Source organism: Panulirus ornatus, chromosome 11, assembly GCF_036320965.1.
Source record: "Panulirus ornatus isolate Po-2019 chromosome 11, ASM3632096v1, whole genome shotgun sequence".
NCBI lineage: Eukaryota > Metazoa > Arthropoda > Malacostraca > Decapoda > Palinuridae > Panulirus > Panulirus ornatus.
The window spans coordinates 6,748,468-6,771,331 of record NC_092234.1 but is presented as its reverse complement, the minus strand read 5'-3'; the positions used below and the strand labels follow the sequence as shown (position 1 = coordinate 6,771,331).

The following is a 22,864-nucleotide window of genomic DNA, read 5'->3' as shown; positions in this document are numbered from 1 at the left end:
ATCATTCTTACGCGTTTTCAAGGTGGTTATCTCTTAAGAGTAGTATAGTTAAGGGATATTAGAACTTTAAATGCCCCAGCTGGAGGAAGTTTCTGCCGACCCTGCCTCAAACCTGCTCCTAAACCAGCAGTAAACATTGTTCTGGTAGTTTCACACCCAGACCCATGTTAACATAGCAATCGTTATGTGAGCCGTATTTCTGTACCCTTTCATAGTCCCTAAATTTCACCACAGAGGAGAGACGAACCCGGAACTCACTCATATGACACTTTGTACCTTAGTGCTAGTGTCCTCCCACGTCCTCACGCTCTCAACAAGACAATCGCTAAATAGAAATGATAAAAGTCTGATGCACACGATGGCACATCCATGTGTTTTACGTAGCCTATGTAATGTCTTTTGAGTATTTTATGAATGTAAACCGTCATCAGTTTGTTAACAGTCCTTACTTAAGATGCTGCCACATGATGCCAGACGAATGATCTGGGACTGTGTGAACGCAGTGTAAAGGCATTGTATTTAGGTGATATGAATGGAGAAGGTGGTTTCAACAAGTCAGCTTAGTATGTGCGAAAAAAAAATGAAGAGGCGCTTTATGTAAGCGTAGTTCGTGTTTAATATGAAAGGAGAAAAAGAAGGGCTTTATATAAGTGTACATCGGTTCACAATATAGCAACCATGAGTTTGAAGGTGTGTATTAGTGATTTAAGAGTCAGTTTATTCCTTATTCATTCCAGGAAATTGAGAGAGGATTCAATTATTTCAAACAGAAATAGATAATATTAAAAATTTTGTGAATGAAGCCGTGCACGTGATTTTAAAGTTTTTAGTAACTTTATTCAACCATATTTGAAGATTCACCACATTACAATAGGAAACCTTAGTTTATCATATATTTTCTAAGAAGAAACCAATTCCATTAGCTAATGAGAAAGCTTTAGAATGTTATGAAGTCCCGAAAAATATCTAAATGATGATATTACCGCTGGGCACCTCTGGCAGCCCCACACAGCTGGGTAGAACAACAACAACAACAGAACTATCATCAGTTTTTCTTTAAACGTGTTGCAGTGTAAATCATGACTGGGTTGAAGTGAGATAAGGGAAGGTAAAGAATGAACTATCAAGTGTTAAGGTAGGCCTCATTAGCTTAATTTCTAGGCAGATTAACTTTAATTCTTATAAGTTCGTGTTTCATCTTTTTATAGTTTGTTCCTTGCCGCAGTTGAAGTTTGAGGTCTTGCCTAATGTCAGTGATTTAGATTGTCATTTCGGATGGTACTCATTTCCTTTGTAAGTGCATCCTGTATGTAAATCATGTGGTAGTAGACTTTTATACTTTTTCGAGAGGAAGAGCACGTGCAAATTCTTGTGGTGTTAGGTTTATCTTGATCAGAAGTTGATGAGGAACCTTATACTGGGAACATTTGAAATTGAAATTTTAAAATCTGTAAAAATGAGTTACAGTGGTGATTAATTTCCCGACTACTGAGCAAAATAGCCTTTTAAATCACCGGTGCCCACTAGTCGACGTCAATAGATCAATTTTTTATGATGTAAACCACTACCTTATGTTAATAGTTAAATAGAAAGACATGTGACATGAATATAAAAGCGCTATACAAATTGTGCACTGAAAACAGACGCTTTCAAACCCAACAACAGATTTCCTCTTTCACCACCCTAGTAAACCTCCCTTTCTAATCAGAGGTTGTGTTTGATAGGTCGGGTTACAGAAGGTTAGATCTTGTTGCATCTCACGTGAGCTAGGATTACTTCCACCTGAATTATCACGGTGATTTGATTATGATGCTTTTCAGGAAATTACCTCAGCCTTTGTAGGTTTTTTTTTTATATCCTTTTGATCCTATAATGAGACTTAAAATGAACCATATGTAAAAGGATAAATTTATTTCCTGCTGTTGAATTGTATCAGTTTGATATGATTCAGTCAGGTCCAGGCAGGCTTGCAGTAAGGTTGTGTGGTGCAGTGGATTAAGTGTATTTCATACTACTACTACCTGCCTGGGTATCAGGAGGGTTAGTGACAGCTGCATAGTAAGCCAGCACTTCAGTGGTTGTCAAGTTGCATTCCTCTTACTGACCCAGGTAGCTGTCTTTTCTTTCTTCTTCACCTGCATGTGAACTGCTGTTATTCTGCACTCAAACATACAGTCTCTCAATGTCACACAGTACACCTGACAACACTAAACTCACACAAATCATTCTTCGTAACTCGTAGATTTTCCTGCCATGAATGAGCTCCAGTGGCTCACCCAGCATTTTGGCAAAGTGGTAGGAGCAATAGGTAGAGGTTAGTAATAGGAACATTAGGTACAAACATTAGTTAGAATGGGTAAGAGCATTAGGCAGAAGCAATAAGTATAAGTAGTAGGATAGAACATTAGGCAAGAACATTAGGTAGAAATAGTCAGGAGGAACATTAGGCAAGAGCCTCTGGAAAGACTGCATCAGAGTTGCCCTGTTGAGAGTGAAGCAGTAAAGGCTATGAAGAGGCACTGAATTTCACCAGTTATGGTGACTCTTTTGTCATGGCAACCCCTTTGAGAAAGTACCTGGAGGGAACAGGCATTAGAGATATACATAGATTAAGAACTTTCATTTCTTCATGTATGCTTTTTTAGTTATGTAATCTTGAGTGTTTTCTGAAAGACACAAGGTAAGAATATTGTGAATACACTATGGATAGGAATGGATGACCAGATGTTGATAGAAAAAATGCACATATTTTGTGTATTGAAATCTGTGCGACTATGATCCTAAAGATGTGTATTGGAGTAGATTAGAGTTGCTTTTGGAAATAAAAACAGAATTTTTTTAATAGTAACTGTCCTTTTTCTGTTTTCAGATGACTCTCTCAAAATTTTTTCTCGTTGCATTACAGATGACTCTCCATTTTGAGCAGCACAAGAGAGAGATGAAAAGATAAGGCTTGAGAATCCATGGAAGTAATGAGCTGGTTGAGAAAGGCACAGATACATTTAGATGAAAAATGAAGGAAAGACTTTAAAAAAATGAAGAAATGAAACATCAGGGAAGCTCGCTATCATGTAAATGTTATAAAGAAGGAAAGTGATGGGATGCAGTAAGAAGTTTTATGTGAAAATAATCTATTTCAGTTTGATGGTTAGTGGTAGAAGACATAAGAAAGACTGGACAGTATGGCTTCTGCAAAGCCTTATGAACAGTAGCTCACCTGCTGATAACATTTTTATGTAATTGTGATATCTGAGCACCATAGTCATCATGGATCCTATCATCTTCAACATGACTGCCTTCTGTGGCACAGAGGATTTTACTGCCTGGGATACGAAAAAGCTTAATTTTGGCTTGTGTTTCCAGAAAGCTGTGATTGTAGTCCCAGTTTTTGCTCTCTTTGCTGTCACTTCATCATACTACATAGGCAGGCAGTCAGAATGGGTGGTGCGTAGGCGGAAGCAGATGGCAATAATTCATTTCAGAATTGTTTTTACAATTCTATCCCTTTTGTTAGCAGTGCTGCAGCCTCTTTTATTTTTTTATGTTGGTCACAGCAAACTCTTCTGGGTTGATGGCCTGGTTGTCGGAGTACAGGTAAAGTGGTTTGATATTATTGTACTGTAATGATAAATTGCTTTATGTTTTTACATTTTGAAAGAAAAAAGTGATTGCTTGAATAATGACAGTGATATTTTGAAAAGAAATGATAAATAGATATGAATGATCTGAAACTATTAGTCATCAGAAGGTGGTAGTCATTGTTTTGTGTATATTTTAAATGTTTCTAATGTAAGTTATCAGCTAGTCTTAAAATTTTTTGGTGTTGTGGGGTGATTTCTTTCCCAGACAGTGTCATGGCTCTTGCATCTGGGCTACTTGTCCTCGCTGAAGACTAGGCTTAGTGTTGGTACGCGTGGCCCCAGTGCAGTCATCTTTGCATGGCTGCTGACCTTTTTGTGTACTGTCAACTTTGCAAGAACAACTTGGTACAATGCAAATGGAACCTCAAAACTAGTTGAACATATAGTGAGATACATGGCTCTTACTCAGATGTGTGTTCAGGTTGGTGTCAAGTAGTTTTGTATTGTATTTACAGTTAGAGGACTGCACATTCCATTCACCATTTGGTATTCTGGGTTTAACCTTAGAACTCAAATAGAGATAATATGTCATTCGCAGTAACATAAAATAGAACCTCTTAACTTTGTTATCCATTGGATCTGGCAGTAGCACTTTCAGAAATATGCAGTTTGCACAAACCTAAGCTAATCTTATAGCATTGCTATGCACAGTTCTTTGCATAGCCTATCATTGCATATTGCAAATTATTTTGTTTGTACAAATTGTGATTTGTTTCTTATGTAGCATACAGAAGCAGTACTTTCATACTTGTTTGCTGTTTCCCACATTAGCAAGACAGTGCCAAGAACAGACAAAGAAAAGGCCTCATTGTCTCCCATCCATTCTCTAGCTGTCATATCTAACAGTATCGAAAAAAAAGTGTATTTCATATTTTTACTGAATTATCTTCCTTATGTCTTCTTACAAATTATGATATATCAGAAAGTATAATACAGTAGATGCTCAGATTGGTGGAGGTAAGGGAGGGGTGTTAGGTGGTAGGCTGAGGTAGAGGGCAGATATTGTATTTGAAAGATGACTGAGCACTGTCCTTTGTAACTTTTCATGTGTTTTGTGGAATATTTGGATTTTGTTTTTTGTTTTTTAATTGTAACATTTTAAAGAATAGGCAGTTTTCAGGTGGGACTGGTGTATAGAATGCTGGATTTGAGTGATTTTACTGACTCCATTACGAGCACAGCCATCACAACCTTCCTGCTTCGCAATGAAATATTTTCCCTGAATTGTATTACTCCAACAGCTAGGAATTTATATCCTGCCAAAGAAATGGATGAATTATTTGCAACTTTTTATGGGTGTTAGTTGTCATGCATTTTGTAACTTTCTTTGTATGTGTGCAGCTGCCTATAGAGGTCAGATTCCATGTGTTAAACAACTTCCTTGGTGTGTGCAGACAAACAGGGCTGCTTTCTCTAGGTATAGGTTGTCTTCTGGTCTGAAACTGCACATCTAAGCACTGGCAAAATTTTAGTGTTAGGTCCTTTACTATGCTTTTCATTCATAATCTGTGTAATTTGGGTTTTGTCTTGAGAACCATGTAGGGGTAGTGTGTTATATGCTAAGGTATGCATGATTATTTATTCATAATCCTTTCCTTGAGTTCAGTTTCCAAGCCGGGGTTTGGGCAGTGTGCTGTATGCTAAGGCATAATTCATGCATAATCCACTTAGTTTCAGTTCCAGGACCAAGTAGATTTCAGTTGTATGTATATTATTATTCATGATGAGGCCATGCCACAGACTAAGGTAATTCTTTATGTTGTGGAGGATACCACCCCATGGATATATTAGAGATGTTACATAAATACGCAGAACACACAGACCCAAGGTCAAAGTAAGGTGGTCTGGACTCAACACTACTTAAACAAAAAAGATCCAGTCCCCTTAAAAGCAGTTAAGGAAATGGATAGCAAAGCAAAGACACTATACATGGTGCAAATCAGGTCACTGATAGCAAACAAATGTTTTTTTTCAGATTCTCTATCTTTTCACGCTATTCCCAAAGGGGAGTGGAGGAGTCTCACAGTACCAGGAGTTGCACCGTGAAGCCAATGAGACCACCCCTCTTATGGAGACATCATATAATGATTACAGTGGGTATGTATAGTGTTGCTGTAGTACTGCCTATAAGCTGTAGATCAACCGTAGGGGAGGGAGGGGTATCCAGGGTGTTCGTCATCGAATGTGGAGAAGTAAACTTATTAAAGTTTTAGAGGAAGCTAATCTTTCACCAGAGAAGGGTTTTGCTTTGTGATAATAGTAAGGACCATAAATTGATGTACTCATTGCAACAAGGGCAAGCTTGCCATACCCTCCAGAATTTTTTTCTTTGACATCAAAAAAGCTTTTTTATTTTCTGTCACATTACAAGGTCCTCATCATGGCAGGCTGTCCCTTACCACCCGGAAATCCTCCATGTTTTAGAGGGATGAAAGACCACATGTGTGAACTTGAAAGTGTAGCTGTACTCTATGCCTCAAGGGCAAGCCTGCCTCAGCCAGCTACCAGGTTGCATCTTTGTTTCAGTCTCGTAGCTCCATCAGCCATTAACCATCAGTTTGCTGCTGCAGTCTTGCTCAGCTCTTAAAACACACTCATGGTGTTGGTATGCTCCCGCTCTTTTTGGCCATGATTGATAACTTATAGTCATCATTAAGAGCTCTTCTGATAGTAAGGTGCAACCTAGGTCATAAGGTTATTTTCAGAGAGGCAGAAGAATGTATACGAAAGAATGTATATGAATGGAAAAAGGTAAAAGGAAAGTGGAAAAGAAACACTGATGTTGCATACATCAGCCATAAGATCAGGCAGCCTTTTGTTTCCCAAGTTGTAGGCCCTGCTTATATTTATGGCTGTTTTGATAGCTTAAGAAAGGACAAAATGAATGTTTTTGATAGTTTTTAGGTTTGTGGTGATTATGATAAGCAAAATGCTCACCTTGTTAATCTTGTAAGTTGTGAGAATATGAAGCAATTTACAGGAGTATTCATTTGATCACCCACTTTCCTTGCAGCAAGAGACAAATGGAAAATCATCAGCAGTCATTGTAAATACAGTAGTGTACTGGTTTGAAGTAATATCCACATCTTTGGAGAGTAATACTGGTTTTATTTAGTACATCATGATAATGTATTTTTGGTTAGTACTGTATTTGTGCATTTCTAGCCAATATAGACCTTTGTTTTTATCATGTCTATAATCTTTGACAAAAGGCCTTCAAGACAAGACTCACTTAATCAAACTGATGAATATTTAATGATGGTATAGCTGTTTACATGTTAGAAACTTTGACATGTGTTTTCTCAAAACTTAGATTTGATGGTCTCACCATTGTTACACGAAACATCGTAATTGGTGTTCTGATGACTTTTTTATTCTGCGAAAATCAATTGTTTTTTTTTTTTAGAATGCTATGAGATGAAGTTGATCTTGTGGTTAACAGTAAAATTTTTATATGTTATCTATATTGTTTGAGTGTTACACAAAGTTTGGAATTCCAGGGGCATGTCTTTTTTTTTTTCTTTCTTTCTTTTTGTTAATCAGTATCCCATAGATCAGAGCACAGTGGCTGGTATCAGCTCTTTCACAAGCATAGTGTTTGGTACAAAACTTTACAAGCATACCATGATTTTATCATGTTTCACATCAATATTCTGTCTGTAGACATATTAAGTAGAAACCTTTGAAAATGCTGAGCTGGAGTTGCCCATTGCTAGTGGCCTGTTAAGGGTGAGCCACTAAAAGCTAAAAGACAGCACTAGAGTTCACCGGTTATGAAGACTTTTGCCATTGCCACCCCTTCAATGGGGTTCCTGAAGGGAACAAGTGTCGGAGATATAGATAAATAGATAGATAGATGGATAGCTTTGTCTGTTTATTAATCTCAGGTATCCCCAAACAAGTACTTCCATTCGTTTAATTTCAGTAGATCCATTTTCTGATGTTTGTATATTTTTCTGTTCTTTGATACCATGGTAATTGGTACTCCCTTCTTTCTCTTTTTTTTTTTTTCATTCTCCAACGATTCTTTTGTATTTCTTATTTATAATTACCCCTGAACAGATTTCTGTGTAATTTATGAATGTCAGTTTTGATAGCTATGCTGATTAAAGATTCTGTCTGATTATTGATGGTGTTTGGTTGTAAACATGGAATATGAAAGAACCCATTGCCTGAAGTATTCATTGAGCCAGGGGTTTTATTTCCACTAGTGGACTGTTATAATGTCATTAAGCTTTTTTTATGATAAGCTTGAGCTTAGATTCAAAGGTTTTGGATTTTCAGGAGTCTCATTTCTGAACATAGATTCAAAGGTTCTGGGTTTTCAGGAGTTTCATTTCTGAACTTGACACCATCTGAGGATACACTTTTTTCCCCACCCATCCCTTATATTACACCAGAACAATTATATTTTAATGGGCTTTTGAGCATGATGTGGCCTGTTGTAAATGTTTCATTGGCTATCATACATTTACACTGTGTATGAGTTGCTAATTTCAGATTGCATTCATTAGGAGTAAAGGGTTCAATAGAATTTATGATTTAGAGTTTTTCTGTGTAAGCATTAATGAGATGCAGCCCATGTAAAGACTAAAAGTCGGAAAAAACTCGCTCTGATGGGTGAAGGTTCTGAGAGGGTAACTTGGGAAATGAGTTCTCATATTTATCTATTCTTGCATAGGTTCCATGAAGCAGCTGATCCTTATCACTTGGGAATAGCAGAGGAGAGAGTCAACATGTTATCATATCTAACCTTCCATTGGGTGACTGACCTCATGGTTAAAGGCTCGCTTGGTCATCTACGTACTCAAGATGACCTTCACGACCTCCCTTTGCAAATGCATACAGATGTCATTGCTCAAAAGGTAATTTGTAAACAGATGAACCTTAGTATGTAGATATGACTAATAAAGAGGTTCTTCAATCTGTGATCAAACTTTGCTGGATGAATTAATGGAAAACTTATTCCTGCTCTCTTTGATAGAGGTGAGTATCACAAACTTTTGGAAATATCCATATGGTAAGGTATATTCACATTAAGATACACATGTCAGAAATCCTCATTGTACATGTTATTCTCTTTGAAAAGAACTCAACATGACTTCTTTTTAATGTTATTTAAACATTTATGCCATTCAGAATTCCCCTCTATGAATCCTGTTGGTTTGCTTGTTTACATGGAGTGATGAAACTTGAAATCTCTTAACATTCCTTAGTATCCTTTGGCTAGATTACTCCAAATCGAAAGTATCCAGAACTGGTTGTCCCTTTATGGTTTGATTTTAACCCAATTTTTCTCTTTTTTGCGACAGAAGTTGCATCTGTTTGTAATTACATATATGTAAATATCTGTTTGTACTGTAAGTGGAGGAAGGTTTGTTTCTTGTCTCATGGGGCCCCAATCACCTTCTGTCATAACTTTTTTAGATTTATGTATGCTGTGCGCATTGACAGTAGCTTCAGTAATTTTCTTCCATTCATCTGCTGTTCTTGTATTTGATTTTATGCTTTTCACTTCTTACTTAAGTTTCTTGTTTAATTTCATATAATGTCCATCAGTTGTTCTGTCCCTTCATGTTAAGAATTCTTCACTAACTATCAGTCTTGAAAATTTACAGGCTATAATCAGACCACCCCTTGCTCTTCTTTCATACCTGCGCAAATTTAGGGCCTTTTTCCTTTCCCAGTGACTCAGCCCTCTTAATTTTAGTAACATCTTTGTTGTTCTCCTGTAGACCTCTGTTAACTCTGCTCCTTTATGTTTGGTGACCAAACTTAAGAACCATATTCCAGTTTTGTCTGTGAGCAGCTTGTTGAATATTAACTTGCCCACAGACTTACAATCAATTTTGATACTGTTTTGATATTGTTCATTTTCTTCATTGATTATTTTAGGTTCATAAAACAATGATGTTAAGCCAACCACTGCCAAGTGATGAATCAGAGGGACCTCATCAACGTCGGAAATATTCCTTCTTCAGAGTCCTTCATAAATGTTTTGGGCTACAGTTCTACAGTATTGGTCTGCTAAAATTTAGCGGTGATGCTTTAGGGTTTGCAGGACCACTGTTATTGCATGAGCTTGTGACCTTCATTGAAAATAAGGATGAAGATGCTGTGAAAGGATATATTTATGCAGGAGGCCTCTGTGGGGCAGCTTTGGTTGGTAAGTGTTTGATTCTTTGATAAACAAAATTGTTTTACTGAATTTAAGCCTTTGTTGATGGGGAAATTTGTTATTAGAAGGTATTTCATAGTTAATCTGATATTTGCTGCTTTTATCCTCTTTTATTTGCTTCTTTATCTTTAAAGATCATAATTCCAGTCCTTTGAGTGGTGCTTTTCTTCACACTCACCACCTCATATGATGACTGTGGTTTCAGTTGGATATTCATATCATGGAGGGTCAGCCTTTAGTTGATATTTTTTCAAACTAGTTAGCCAGTTGTTTGCCAGCTGGTTGTTCATATCTATATATTGCTTTGATTCTGGTCTGCAAAATCTTGCTTGTTTGATTGAAAGTGTCATCACTTGGATGATTGTTGTTATGGTCTAATAGAGAAGGAAGCCCTACAAAGGCTTGTAACTAATTTTTTGTGTTTTCTATAACTATTGTTTATTTTTCAGCAACTTTCTGCACCATTCACTTCAATTACTTGCTGGCCAAAGTGAATTTGCGTGTTCGTGCTGCTGTTATATCTACTGTGTATCGAAAGGTCCTTCAGGTAATCTATTGAGATTTTTCTGGTCTTGCTTGATGTTGGGGTTGATCTGGTATTCAGTTTTATTTATCTAGATATGTTTCTTCAAGGAAGCATAGGTTATGTTATTGTCATGTTTACAATATTAATGGATGTGATATAGATTAAGAAAAGTAAGTATTGTGTGTTTTGTTGGGAAATTTTATTACAAGTTTGAGTATTTCAGTTTGTATTTATTTTTTTAAAAAAATTTCAAGGCAATTTTACATTTTTGTATTTTACCCGTCATGCAAGTTGTAGTTGTCTACAAAAGATATTTTTGTCTAGTATATATATGAATGATTGTATGATATTTTACTGCACAAAAGCAGACTGTGATATGGATCTTAATATTGTTTCTGAATAGTCATGTGACCTCCCAAGGTATGCTTCTACACACTAGGTAGCTGGTAAAATGCAATATTGTATATACTCTTCCTTCAGTCCATGTGGACAGAGCAAGATATGACATGTGTGAAACCCAGTGATATGCGGTACAGCCAATTTTTAGAATTGCATACAATACTTCACATGCAGAATGTCAGAGTATCCCTAGAATATGAAATTTGATTATGTGCTGAATACATATGAGGGTCCTAAGAGAGTTAGGTATCCTATGCTTACTCATTTAAGCTCAGAAGGATGTCTCTTAAAGGTTGGGCTGAATTATCATACTCCTGGATCATGTGTATGTATGAATAAAGAGAATTAAATTTCTACAGGTCAGTACCGCAAACTTATCCAGATTTACTACTGGTGAAGTTGTCAACATGATGAGCACAGACACTGACAGAATTGTTAATTTCTGTCAATCATTCCATGCATTGTGGAGTCTTCCCTTGCAGGTGAGCCAGTAACTGGAACTATTTATTGTTAATGGATGAGACAATTGAGGAATGTTTTGCTGTAGAAGTCTGAAAGGATGTGATGCTGTTGGAAAACATTCCACATGGTCATGATAGTTGGAGAAGAATTGTAGTTCTTGGAAAAAAAAGGAGAAGAAAGAGAGAAAGGCATGTAAAGGCAGAGAGGGTAGGGAAGAAAAGTGGTTAAAGAAAGGGAGTTGTGAATTGGAGGCTTTCATTACCTGAGATGAGATTTTACCTTGTGGTATAGGTATGGAGTAATGCTCACTGCATGCACCACTTGTTTATTAATACTATAATTCTCTGCCACCATGCACATTGCATAGTTGTCTATCATGAGTTTATCTAGAATATTTTCAGCTATTTGTCTGTTCTTGTTTAAAGATGTCAGTGTTTGCTCCCTGCTTGTTTTTATGTTATTGCTTGTCAGAACATTAGAGTGTCTCTAATTTGCAAGGTTTTCTTCAGTTATTGCTTAATTCCTTTGTGATATATCCCAGGGGATTCTTTTATATTCAATTGCTCCATTTCTTCTGTGTTGTAGGGTGTTTAGATTTGGTTTGCTTTCCTTAGTCCCTAAACCTGTTGCTATCCATGGAATGTCATGCATCTTTCATTTCTTGGTTGTTAGTTCAGATTTTTCAACCTATCATGAAAGTTCATGGGTTCCATTCCCTCGATTATCTTTGTATGGTGTTCCTGAATTTACTCCTATAAATTGATTTTTTTCTCGACTTGTTGATGTCCATACAACGAAAGTTTTAAGTTTTGCTTATGTATACAATGAAAAGGCAGAGCTAGTGCACAGCGCTCACTGCTGGAAAATCTAGAGTAATGATGAATGAGTTATATAAATTAAGTGTTGTCAAGTTGTCAAGGAGAGATTATATGCTTTTTAGTAATTGCCAATCCAATTTCTTTTGCATTCATTTTTTTCTGTTGATCTAGTGTTTTCTGTCATATGGTATCTTTTTCTTTCAAATTTGATTTTAATAGGTGTTGAAACCTTATTTCATTTTTATTCATGTAAGTTGTATTAGCAATAATTTTATGCTATTGTCCTCAGTACATTATACTGATTGAAATTGTTGAGTTTTAGTTCAAAATTTTCAGTGCATTTTGGTTTACAGTATTATCTTTTGTGTTTTGTATGTTATTTTTTCTCTCTACTTTTCTGACTTGTCTGTACTTCCTTTCCTAAGAATGTATATCCTCTTGGATCTACTTGTTTGTATATAACTTTCATTTTTTTTGCCATTTCCTTGACACCTTTCATAGATTTTCTTGATTAAGCATGGCATTATAGTTGCCATAACTTCTTTGTTGTTGTTAGGTTTTGGTTTTTGGGATTATTTGATCCTTGTCCATCCATTTTTTGTTGTTGTTAGGTTTTGGTTTTTGGGATTATTTGATCCATTGTCCATCCATCTGTTCCACCTATTTCTTTTACTTTTGCTTGGCTGTTTTTTTCCACCTCAAGTTCTCTTGAACATCTCAGTCATATTTGTTTGTTTACCTCTCCTTAATTTTATCCATTCTTTGCTTGATCTTTACTTCATTCATTTCTTTTTCTGTGTTCTTTTGGTCTGCTTGTAGATATCTATATGGATAGCCTTGCATTTTTTTATTGCAACCATAAGTCATTCTACTTTGATGTTGGTTGTTGAAATTTGCCTTTATGTCCCCATTCATATTTTGGCATAAGTCATAATGCTAGCACACCTTTTGATATGTGATGTAAGCTATATGACTGTTTATCCCACAGCTTTGTGTGACTCTTTACCTGCTCTACCAGCAAATTGGAATTGCCTTCTTAGCAGGAGTAGGGGTGACAGTTATCTTGATACCAATCAACAAATGGCTGGCATCAAAAATAGGTACAGTATATTGATTTTTCATGCAGCCTAGGGATAGCCTACTATGCTGTGTAAGGTTAGGTTTACTTTGTGATACTGACCAACCCTGACAAATTTTTCCCCATTTTTGCTTGTGATTCTGTAATGCAAGGACCTTGAACAGAATGATCCTAGATCATTTGGGAGAAATTCACACATCAGTACTTTCCATCTACTCCCTGCTGTTGTAGGGATCGAGTAAAAAGGGCGGGAGCTGGGGGTTGAAAAGCCTCCTTTCCTTCTCCAAGTGTTTTACTTCTTAAAAGTTAGAATAGAAAAAGAAGCCAAGCCAAGAATGCTCATCTTCCTTGAAAGCTTATAATGGGGTGATTCAGTGTGTGTGGATGTAACCAAGTTGAGAAGGAAGAAACAGGTAGTATGTTTGAGAAGAGAAACCTGGATGTTCTAACTCTTAGTGAAAAGAAACTAAAGGGGAAATAGAAAAAAATAGTTTAGGAGTGTCTATTGATTTAAAAGCTAGAGAAGGGGTAGTGCTACTGCAAAAGGAGTTGTGGAATTGTGTGAAAGAGTGTAAGGAAGTAAGCCCCAGACTGATGTGGGTAAAAGTGAAAGTGCATTACGAGAGGGTGAGGATTATTAGCGCTTTTGAACCTGGAAATGAGAGGACTAAGGAAGAGGGCCAAAGTGTTTTAAAAGCTGTGTGAATATGTCAGTGGTTTTGATGCAAGGGATCTAGTATTAGTGATGGATGATTTAAATGCAAGAGTGGGTAATGTGACAGTTGAGGATATAATTGGGGGTCATGGGGTACCCAGTGTTGTGAATGAAAATGGTGAAAAGCATATGAAGATGTGTGATGAAAAAGGAAGGACTGGTGATTGGGAATACTTGGTTTGAGAAGAGGGACATGTAAGATATGTAGGTGAGTAAGGATGATAAAAAACTGGAATTATTGGATTATTTACTAATTGAGAGAGATGCTAAGGAGAGATTCCTGGGGGGGGATGTGTCTGATCATTACTTGATGGAAGTGAGGGTGAAGGTTTGTAGAGGCTTTAGGAAAAGAGGAATTGTTATGGGTGGGAAGATGTTGGTGAAAGTAAATGTGCTTTGAAAATACAGCTGTATGAGAAGATATTTGGGGAGATTGAGTGTACAATTGCTAAATGTGAAAATAAATGTAACTAGGGCCATGGATGAGCAATGGGAGGTACTTATGGTAGCACTGCTTCCATAAGGGAAAGATTTTTGTGGCATGTGGATGGTAGGTGGTAGACAGGTGAAAAGTTTAGTGAGTAGCAGGATGAGGAATTTAAGGTTTTAAGTGCATTGGGCCAGAATATGCAGGAGAATTTACAGCACGTATGGGACAAAGGGAATTTGGGTGATGTATACATGGGGGGATGTGCTATCAGTGGTCTGAGTCAGGGTACATTAACTGGGCGGGGTAAATCACAGACAGGTCTGTAGGACCTGGTTTTGGATGAGGACAGCAGATTTAGTGCATTATACACAATAGCTGAGAGCGTGGATGTGTGCTAATGAGGGCATTTCTGTGTCTGTTCATGGTGCTACCTTGCTAATATGGGAAATAGCAAACAGTTATGCAAAGTAGATATTAATTTACATATTTGTTTTTAACGATACATTTGTGCTTTTGATATTCATTAACCTTTAGCTGTTGAGTAAAGTTGTTATATTTGTCACTGTTCTTATCCTTTTACTCTAGTTGCAAAGATTATGTCTGATTTTTTTGTTTGCCTCAAAAAATTTTATGATCTTTTGTTTTTATAGCCAGACTAAGTGTTCAGATGATGGCATTCAAGGACCGTCGTGTTGGTCTTATGAAAGAAGTCTTAAGTATGATCAAGATGGTCAAACTTAATGCTTGGGAAGGAGCATTTAAATGTCGTATCAATGGTAAGTCTTAGTAGTTAATTTTCTTCATTGATAGAAACTCCCTTCCTGTACTGAACAAATAAGTATTTTCACACATGCACACAGATAGTCAGAAAACACATGGATGAAGAGGAAATTACTTAAGTGAGAGGCTACACAATTTTAGGGAAAGGAGGTTATGGTTAAAGAACCTTTTAGATTTCTTTGAGAGAGTGAACTTATCCTAGACATAAGGGGAGGCTGGGTGAATTATTTGTATCTGGACTGCTAGAAAGCATTTGACGCTGTACCATATCAGAGGTTGGTTATGAAGTTGGATCACCTGGCAGGGATAAGGGGAGACTCCTCTGATGGATAGATAATTACCTAATTGGAGGGGAACAAAGTACACATGTTAGAGGAGCCTTGTCAGAATGGGTGGAGGTCTCTGTTGGAGTGCTGTAAGGTTTCATTTTGTCACAGGTACTTTCCTTGATCTATGCAGATGACTTGCCAGTCCCTCTATGCTGACTGTGTTTGAAGCTTTGATGAGATCTCTGAGGGCATTACACAGAGGATCTTATGGTTGTCTGCACTTTTCTTGTGATTGCTTAATCTTTACTTGCCTGGTCAAGTTACATCGTTTCTATGGGTATGCATGGTCAGAAAATAGGCAGCCTCATAAGGAAAAATTGTGGGAAGTAGTTGTAATGTTCAGCTGAAGAGATGCTGTAACAAGAGATGTTAAAGCCTGTTTTTTTAAATGCAGGTACTTCACTGACTTACATGCAGTACTTGACACAAGCTATCAGTAAGGCAACAAGATGAATCATGTAACAGATGTTCAAAGCGTTGTCATTGGTTTCCTGATTCTTAAGTGTAGGAAGTATGTAAATAAGTGAAATGTATAGGAAACATTCAGCGTATTGTCTTGCTTCAGTGATCGAGAAGGAACTGATTTTTCACATAAAAAGTATAGCTTTTAACTATGATGTGTGAACTTATATATTTTAATGAATGTTAATTGTTATCTTTATGATTATTATAACAAATGAAAATGCAGTCTGAAAATTATGGCTCTAGTTTGGAAAATAACTCCTTGAATAAAATGCTGTATTATGTTTGGTATCTTCTAGCTTTTGTTTTTCCATCTTCAGCAAAGTTTGAGCCAGTTGATGATTCTCAAAAATGTGTTAAGCTAATATTTGATGAAATAAACTGTGTATCATTGAATTCAGGAACAAACTTTTTTTCATCCAGATGAGCGTTATGGTGAAGTGAAGGCATTAGCTGGCCGCAAGTACTTAGATGCTGCATGTGTTTACTTCTGGGCAGCCACTCCAGTTTTCATACCCATTGTTACCTTCACGGTGTACATCGCTCTTGGTAATTTGTGATACTATTTCTGTATGACTGAATTATTGACATTTATTTACTTACTGGACTCTACCCACAGAAGGTTACACCACAAATGAAAAGACCTTTGGCAAGGTTGTATCATTAGATATACAGTCTTGTCAAAGATCTTAGCACCCAAAATGTGTCTACATTTCCTTGCTACTGGAAGTAACACAACCTTGGGCTACTGGAGTCTCTAGAGTAGTTCTTGGTTACTCCAGGGCTGTTTCATAAAGATATGTTCCTGGGTAACTATAAATAGCTTATAAATAAATAAACGTGGAAAACAGCAAACGAGTATGAACGAAAAAAGAGAAAGAATGTATTTACATGATCATGTATATCACATTGTTATTGTGTCAGTTATAGGATTTATTAAATTTTTCAGAAAATAATAGAGTTCAGAACAATTGGAACAAGCAGAGTGTATGTGTATTGGTGGCGAATGCAGTATGATTGAAGAAATAAATGACAAAAATGAGAATTAAAGAGATGGGCTCCAGGAAATATTACACTATTTTCATACATACTTTTCAGTAATTACATGATGTTGTAAGAACAGCAAGCTTTTCCTAGAAAATGGTATTGATGTGTTGATTTGACCTTCAATTAACTCTTGTCATCTTTAAAATACAGGAAGAGTGAATGATTCATAGATTCCATCATGATTGTAGGTAAGAGCAGTTTTTGCTTATCAGACAGAGGGCGTGAATAGGGATACTGTCATTTCTTGGCATGTTTAGGCAACTTGGTTTAGGTTTGTTTACAGCTCATGTCAGTTTGCCTGCTGCTGATATTTTTATTTTGTTGGTATGGCCATTATACATGATGAATTATGCTAAAATGTTTTCAAGTAACATTTTTACCTATTCAAAATTTGGACCGGGTTTATAAGCACTGGTATTCTTGGCAAAGTATTAGGCTTAGAAATAGGAAATATGAGACTGTAAATGATAGAAGTTTATGGTATTTCCAAAAACCACAAGATGGAGCTGTATCATAAATGTATAATCAGAAAAAGCTACAAATACCATTTTAACATACATATCCCCAGCTAGAGCCTCCTAGGAAATCAAGGTGAGCTATTTTAGTACTTACTTATGTAAGATGTGATAATTATGAAATGTGAAAGTTTATGTTAGTCATACTTTGAACTTTACCTCTCATTTGTATCTTCATGCTGGAAACATGCCCTACCTTATCAGCATGTTCAAGAATCTGTATGGACATTTTGGCTTTGGAACAAAAAGATATAATGGCATGTTTTGTGTTTCAGGTAACCCCTTGGATCCAGCACGTGTATTCACAGCAGTAGCACTCTTCAACATGTTAATCATGCCCCTGAATGCCTTTCCTTGGGTGATCAATGGGATGGTGGAAGCATGGGTCTCCCTTAAACGAGTTGAACGTCTTATGGAGGTGTGTAAATGGTCAAGGGCAGGTGTTACAAGTGATGAAAGGGGAAGTGACTACCCTTTTTTTCTTGTTCAATGAAAAGCAGAATTTGTGAAAATGTTTAAAATGGATATGCAACAATTATACATTTAGATGATCAGTTAGAGAAATATTAATGAGGTAAAGCTTTCAGTTATGTATAAACTAATTTGGAAAATGCAGGCGTTAGGAAATGGCATGATTTTAATGCTTTCATGATTTGTTATGAGTGCTTGGAATATCAGCAGACTGTCTAGATTTTAAAAATTAAATATGGTTGCATAGATTGCATAAGTTTTTAAAGTAAAATGTTGAGATGAGTAAAATGTAAAGATTATAGATGAATTATGTCTTTTTGGAATTATAGGATGATAGTGATATAGATAACATAGGGTATGGTGGAAGAGTAGCTTGGGAGTATTTGCATAGTTGCATTGATCTGATAAGATATTTATAGGAAAAAGTCATCAAGCCTGAATGTAATATTCTTTTATGTTGTAAGACAGAAAACACTAAGATAAAACTTCTCAGATGTCTTATCAAGACAATTGGAAAGTGAATTATATTAGATGGTGGCCTTTCCCTTGAGAAAACTACTTATCAAAGTTATTTCACTGTTTAGCTCTGTGAAAAAAAAACTTTTCATCTTGCTGACCATCGATACCCTGCTTCAAGTCTTTCAGGCAAAGCAACTATGGAAAGCTCTTGTGTTAAACAAACTAACCAAGATGTAAAGTGCTGTTACTTTGTGATTTATTCATCTTTAACTTTATTCCCCTCTGCATGCATATTCTTTTTTTAAAACTGATTTTGCAGAACTGTGGTCAGCAACCCCAGCCCTACATGCTAGCAGAAGATGCAGAGAAGCCAATTATTTTTTACAACTCTCGTTATTAGTAATGATTTAGAAGTCATTCTTATGTTCATGCACTGAAGTGACACCCTTATTGGTACAAGATAGTGTTTCTAACTTTGAAAATGGTCTTGCATCTATGATTATATTCAGATTCTTTGGTACTGTACTTCCTTCCCGTTAGCTGCTTTCAGAAGTTAAATTACATTGAAATTTTTCAGCTGCCAGAACAAGATTTGATGAATTATTATACAGTAGTGCCAGAGATGAGCCACAAGGACTCAGAGCTACAAGTTCTTATAACCAATGCAAACTTTACTTGGAATGGTTTGTCCATTCAGAATGAGCAACAGATAGACAATAGTAAGGCACCCAAGAGTTTGCATACAGGAACCCATGCTCCACTAATTGACTCTCAGAATGGGGACTCTGATGATGATGCATTACTACCAGCACTTAGAGGCATCAATATGCAACTTTCTAAGGTAAAGACAAAATATCCCCCTCTGGATGTTTGAATAGTCCTTCACCCATATTTATATGTACAGAATTTTCATTTTCCCTGGACATCACAAGAAGGTGTTCATTGATGTTGTTAGTATTGTAGATTTTAGACATGCATTGATACATTATTCATGCATACATTCATATGCCATAATTAAACGAAGTTTTGTTGATTGAGATTTACCTTTCTGAATGGAGTAGCTGGTGCATTTTTTGTATTAGAAAGTGGATTCTACAGAAACATTTTAGACTCAGAGTCTTGTGCATAGTCATTACTTCTTCCTGTCTCTATATCCATTTCTTTTATCATCACACCATTTCTAATTTGTTAGGATGGATCAGGTACATACAGCCTCTGCATTATGCCCCCAAAACACACACACACAATTATTCTGTGTATGACCAGTTTATCAAAGTAAAACGAACTTCATACTTGTAAAAGCCCTCATACTTTTTCATTTACATACTAAGTTTCTGGGAGCATTGAAGAATGTGTGGAAGGCGAGAACGTTATTTCAGAGAGCAGAGATGGGTATGTTTGGAGGAATAGTGGTTCCAACAATGTTATATAGTTGTGAGGCATGGGCGATAGATAGGGTTGTGCGGAGGAGGGTGGATGTGTTGGAAATGAGATGTTTGAGTACAATATGTGGTGTGAGGTGAGTTGGGCCATTCTTTCGTCTGTTTTCTCGCGCTACCTTGCTAACGCGGGAGACAGCGTCAAAGTATGATGAAATAATAGAATATATAGATAAATAGATACTAAGTTCACTCTTCTCTTGAGACCATGTTTGCCATTCCTGCAATTTTCACTCTTCTCTTGAGACCATGTTTGCCATTCCTGCAATTTTCATGCTTGGATTACTTTCATTGCATTGACCCTCAATCATTCCTCGTACATTTTTCTATGAAATATTCTGAGGCCTAATCAAATCCCTTAAACTTGACTTATTGATCTCTTCCATGGTTTGCCTCTCCTCCTTGTACCTTTGCACTGTAATATACCTATTGACCAGTGTATCATATGCCATACATTCTACATGATCTTGCCATTTTAAAAGACTTTAGTTTATGAACTTTTCTTCTTCTTTACACAACATGACTTCTCACGGCTTCATTCTTCATACTATCCATCTCCTTACTTCTGACTATACTGTCCAATGTATTCATCTATGCTGCTTTTATTATCATTCATCCTGACCAATATATGATACACTTGGGTTTCACATCCATATAGCTGCATTGGGATGAGTTCTTCCCTGTCCAAGTACCCTGGACATAATTAAATTTTTCCATTCACCAGAGCTTTCAGTGCATCCCATTTTTTCCTTTGCTTGACTAACTCAATTTCAGGTTTCCCTCTGCCATCCCTATTAAACTTCACTACCAAATTTCATTAGCAATTCCACAATTTCCAACTTCCAGGTCTTTTACATACAAGCTTATCTTACAGTATGTATCCTTCTCTTACATGTATCCTCAAAGAGACCTCTCATTCTGTCTAGTTCTTCCTCTTATTTAGTAGCTAACAAACAAACATCATCTGCATATTATATTGGGGAGACCCTGTAATCTGTTTCTCTGTGTTTAAGAACTACATAATCCCTCCTTCCTTGCTCCTTTCATTTGACACAGTGCCCGATCCTTTAAAACATTACCTGAATATGATGTCATCACATGACCCTGATACACTTTGATATTTATATCAAACCATTCTTTAATAATTCCGCTAACTTTCACATATGCATTCAGCAGTCTTCCCTGTGCCCCATATAAAGTCAGAACTTCCCAAAATACCTTCCTATTCACCATTTATTTATTTATTTCAAATTAACATTGTGTGCTTGTTTTTATTGGAGTCCTTTGATATGGTATTTTTTACAGTATATGTTGTATACTTGAGCTGCTGTGTTATTTCAGAATTGATAATCTGTGGTAGTTAAAAGTTTATATTCTTCCAAAATATAGGGTCAAGTTGTGGCTATTGTTGGTCGTGTTGGCTCAGGAAAAACATCCCTCCTCAATGCGATTATGGCTGAGATGATCAAAATTCATGGAGTTGTAGCAGTTGCAGCACTCCACAGTGGTAAGTGGTTTGTTGATTGTTTGGAAATCTACCTCAGTATTTCTCTTCGATGGTGAGTTGATAGTCTTAAAAGATTTGCTGTACTCCAGAGTTGAGTTTTTCAGAATTAGTAGTTAGGAACATTAGGCAGGAACATTATGTTGAAGTAGTCAGTAGGAACATTAGTCAGGAGCCTCTGCAGACACTGCACTAGACTTGCCCTCTACCAGTAGCCCATCAAGTAAGGGTGAGACACTGAAGGCTGAGAAGCGGCACTGGAGTTTAGTAGTTATGGAGACTATTGCCATGGCCAGCCACTTGAGGAAGTTCCATGGCCACCCCCTTGAGGGAGTTCCAGAAGGAAACAGGCATCAAAGATATAAATAGATTGATAGATAGATAGATAGATCTTATTCACCAAAGGAGTAAAGAGGGAGGTTTTAGAGTACTTTAGCTTGAACAGTCAGGAGGGTGAGGGGTATGCTGTGGATAGAATGAAATGGATCAGTTTAGTATATGGGGGATGGGGATTAATGCCACTGGGATAAACCCTGGTGTAATCCTTAGGATTTGCTTGCTGGTGTTAGGCTCGAGTTTCAGCATATGACAGAATACATGACAACTAGAGAATGGATATATGCTAAGAAGGCCTTTGTTCATGTCTTTTTGTCACTTCCTTAAACTGGAAAGGCAATTAGGTAAAAGAAACAATGTTCAATCTGTTATAATTTTTTATTTTGGATTTTTGGGTCACTGAGAATGGCCACAATTATTGACAAAAAATTACATCAATTTCTTCACTGTAGTAAGTCATCTTTTTCAGGTTTTGGTTTAGCAACTCAGCAACCATGGATACAAAATGGATCAATAAAGGATAACATTCTTTTTGGCAGCAGCCTAGATACCACACGTTATAGGTACAGTATACATTTTAAACATGAATATGCGCTTGCTATGAAAAAGGATTTGTGTTAGTTTGTATATTCTTTCACAGTGCTGACCAAAATTAAGTCATTGCCAGGTAGTGTATATTATAAACAGCTTTGATGTTATCGTAGAAGACTGAAGAAAAATGAGACAGTTATGGCCATCGTGTCTGAGTGTTGCATGGGGTACAATGATTAGTTTTAGTATTATTTGTAAGTCATTAAGGTACGATAGATAATGGAGGAAAAATTAATGCAACATCCCACACAGGACAGTGCTTTCTGTGTGTGCCCTGGATGAAGATCTCCTTGGGTTTACTCTAAGGGACAACAAATTGTGTGGAGAAAATGGCTCATCGTTGAGTGGTGGACAGAAGGCTCGTGTTGCTTTGGCCCGTGCAGTATATCAGGTCAAAAAAATTGCACTTTTTTATGTAATTTATATTTCTTCTTATCCTGACAATATTTTCCGTTGTACAGAATTGTATTTACATTCATTTTTAAGTGGTTCATTATTATCAATATTTAGTGAATGGTTATTTCCAACATCAATCAAAACTCTAGTTTTTTCTCTACTAATTTGGATAATGTTTTTGGTAAAGTTAGTAAAGTCACTGTAAGATCATGACATAACAAAGAGCAGAGAAGATGTAAGACAGGTTTTGGCTATTTTAAAAAGAATTGGAAAAGATTATGTATTGTA

At 36.6% G+C, this 22,864-nt stretch overlaps 1 protein-coding gene across 3 annotated transcripts in view; it reads left to right on the top strand.

Annotated features, from left to right (window-relative positions):
* Positions 1-994: 994 nt before the first annotated feature.
* Positions 995-22,864, top strand: part of LOC139751250 (ATP-binding cassette sub-family C member 10) — a 46,766-nt gene continuing 24,896 nt past the window's right edge. The window contains exons 1-16 of one of the 3 annotated variants that reach the window (XM_071666502.1): positions 995-1,108; positions 2,906-3,594; positions 3,847-4,062; positions 5,617-5,738; positions 8,323-8,506; positions 9,537-9,807; positions 10,269-10,366; positions 11,104-11,226; positions 13,013-13,124; positions 14,898-15,023; positions 16,242-16,367; positions 17,656-17,798; positions 18,888-19,151; positions 21,139-21,256; positions 22,059-22,152; positions 22,433-22,571. In XM_071666502.1, coding sequence (XP_071522603.1) covers positions 3,268-3,594; positions 3,847-4,062; positions 5,617-5,738; positions 8,323-8,506; positions 9,537-9,807; positions 10,269-10,366; positions 11,104-11,226; positions 13,013-13,124; positions 14,898-15,023; positions 16,242-16,367; positions 17,656-17,798; positions 18,888-19,151; positions 21,139-21,256; positions 22,059-22,152; positions 22,433-22,571 — 2,463 coding nt within the window. In that variant the 5' untranslated portion in view covers positions 995-1,108; positions 2,906-3,267. Of the gene's footprint in view, positions 1,136-1,216; positions 1,294-2,905; positions 3,595-3,846; positions 4,063-5,616; positions 5,739-8,322; positions 8,507-9,536; positions 9,808-10,268; positions 10,367-11,103; positions 11,227-13,012; positions 13,125-14,897; positions 15,024-16,241; positions 16,368-17,655; positions 17,799-18,887; positions 19,152-21,138; positions 21,257-22,058; positions 22,153-22,432; positions 22,572-22,864 lie in introns of those variants that run through there. The other 2 variants (XM_071666501.1, XM_071666503.1) reach the window with 2 other exon arrangements.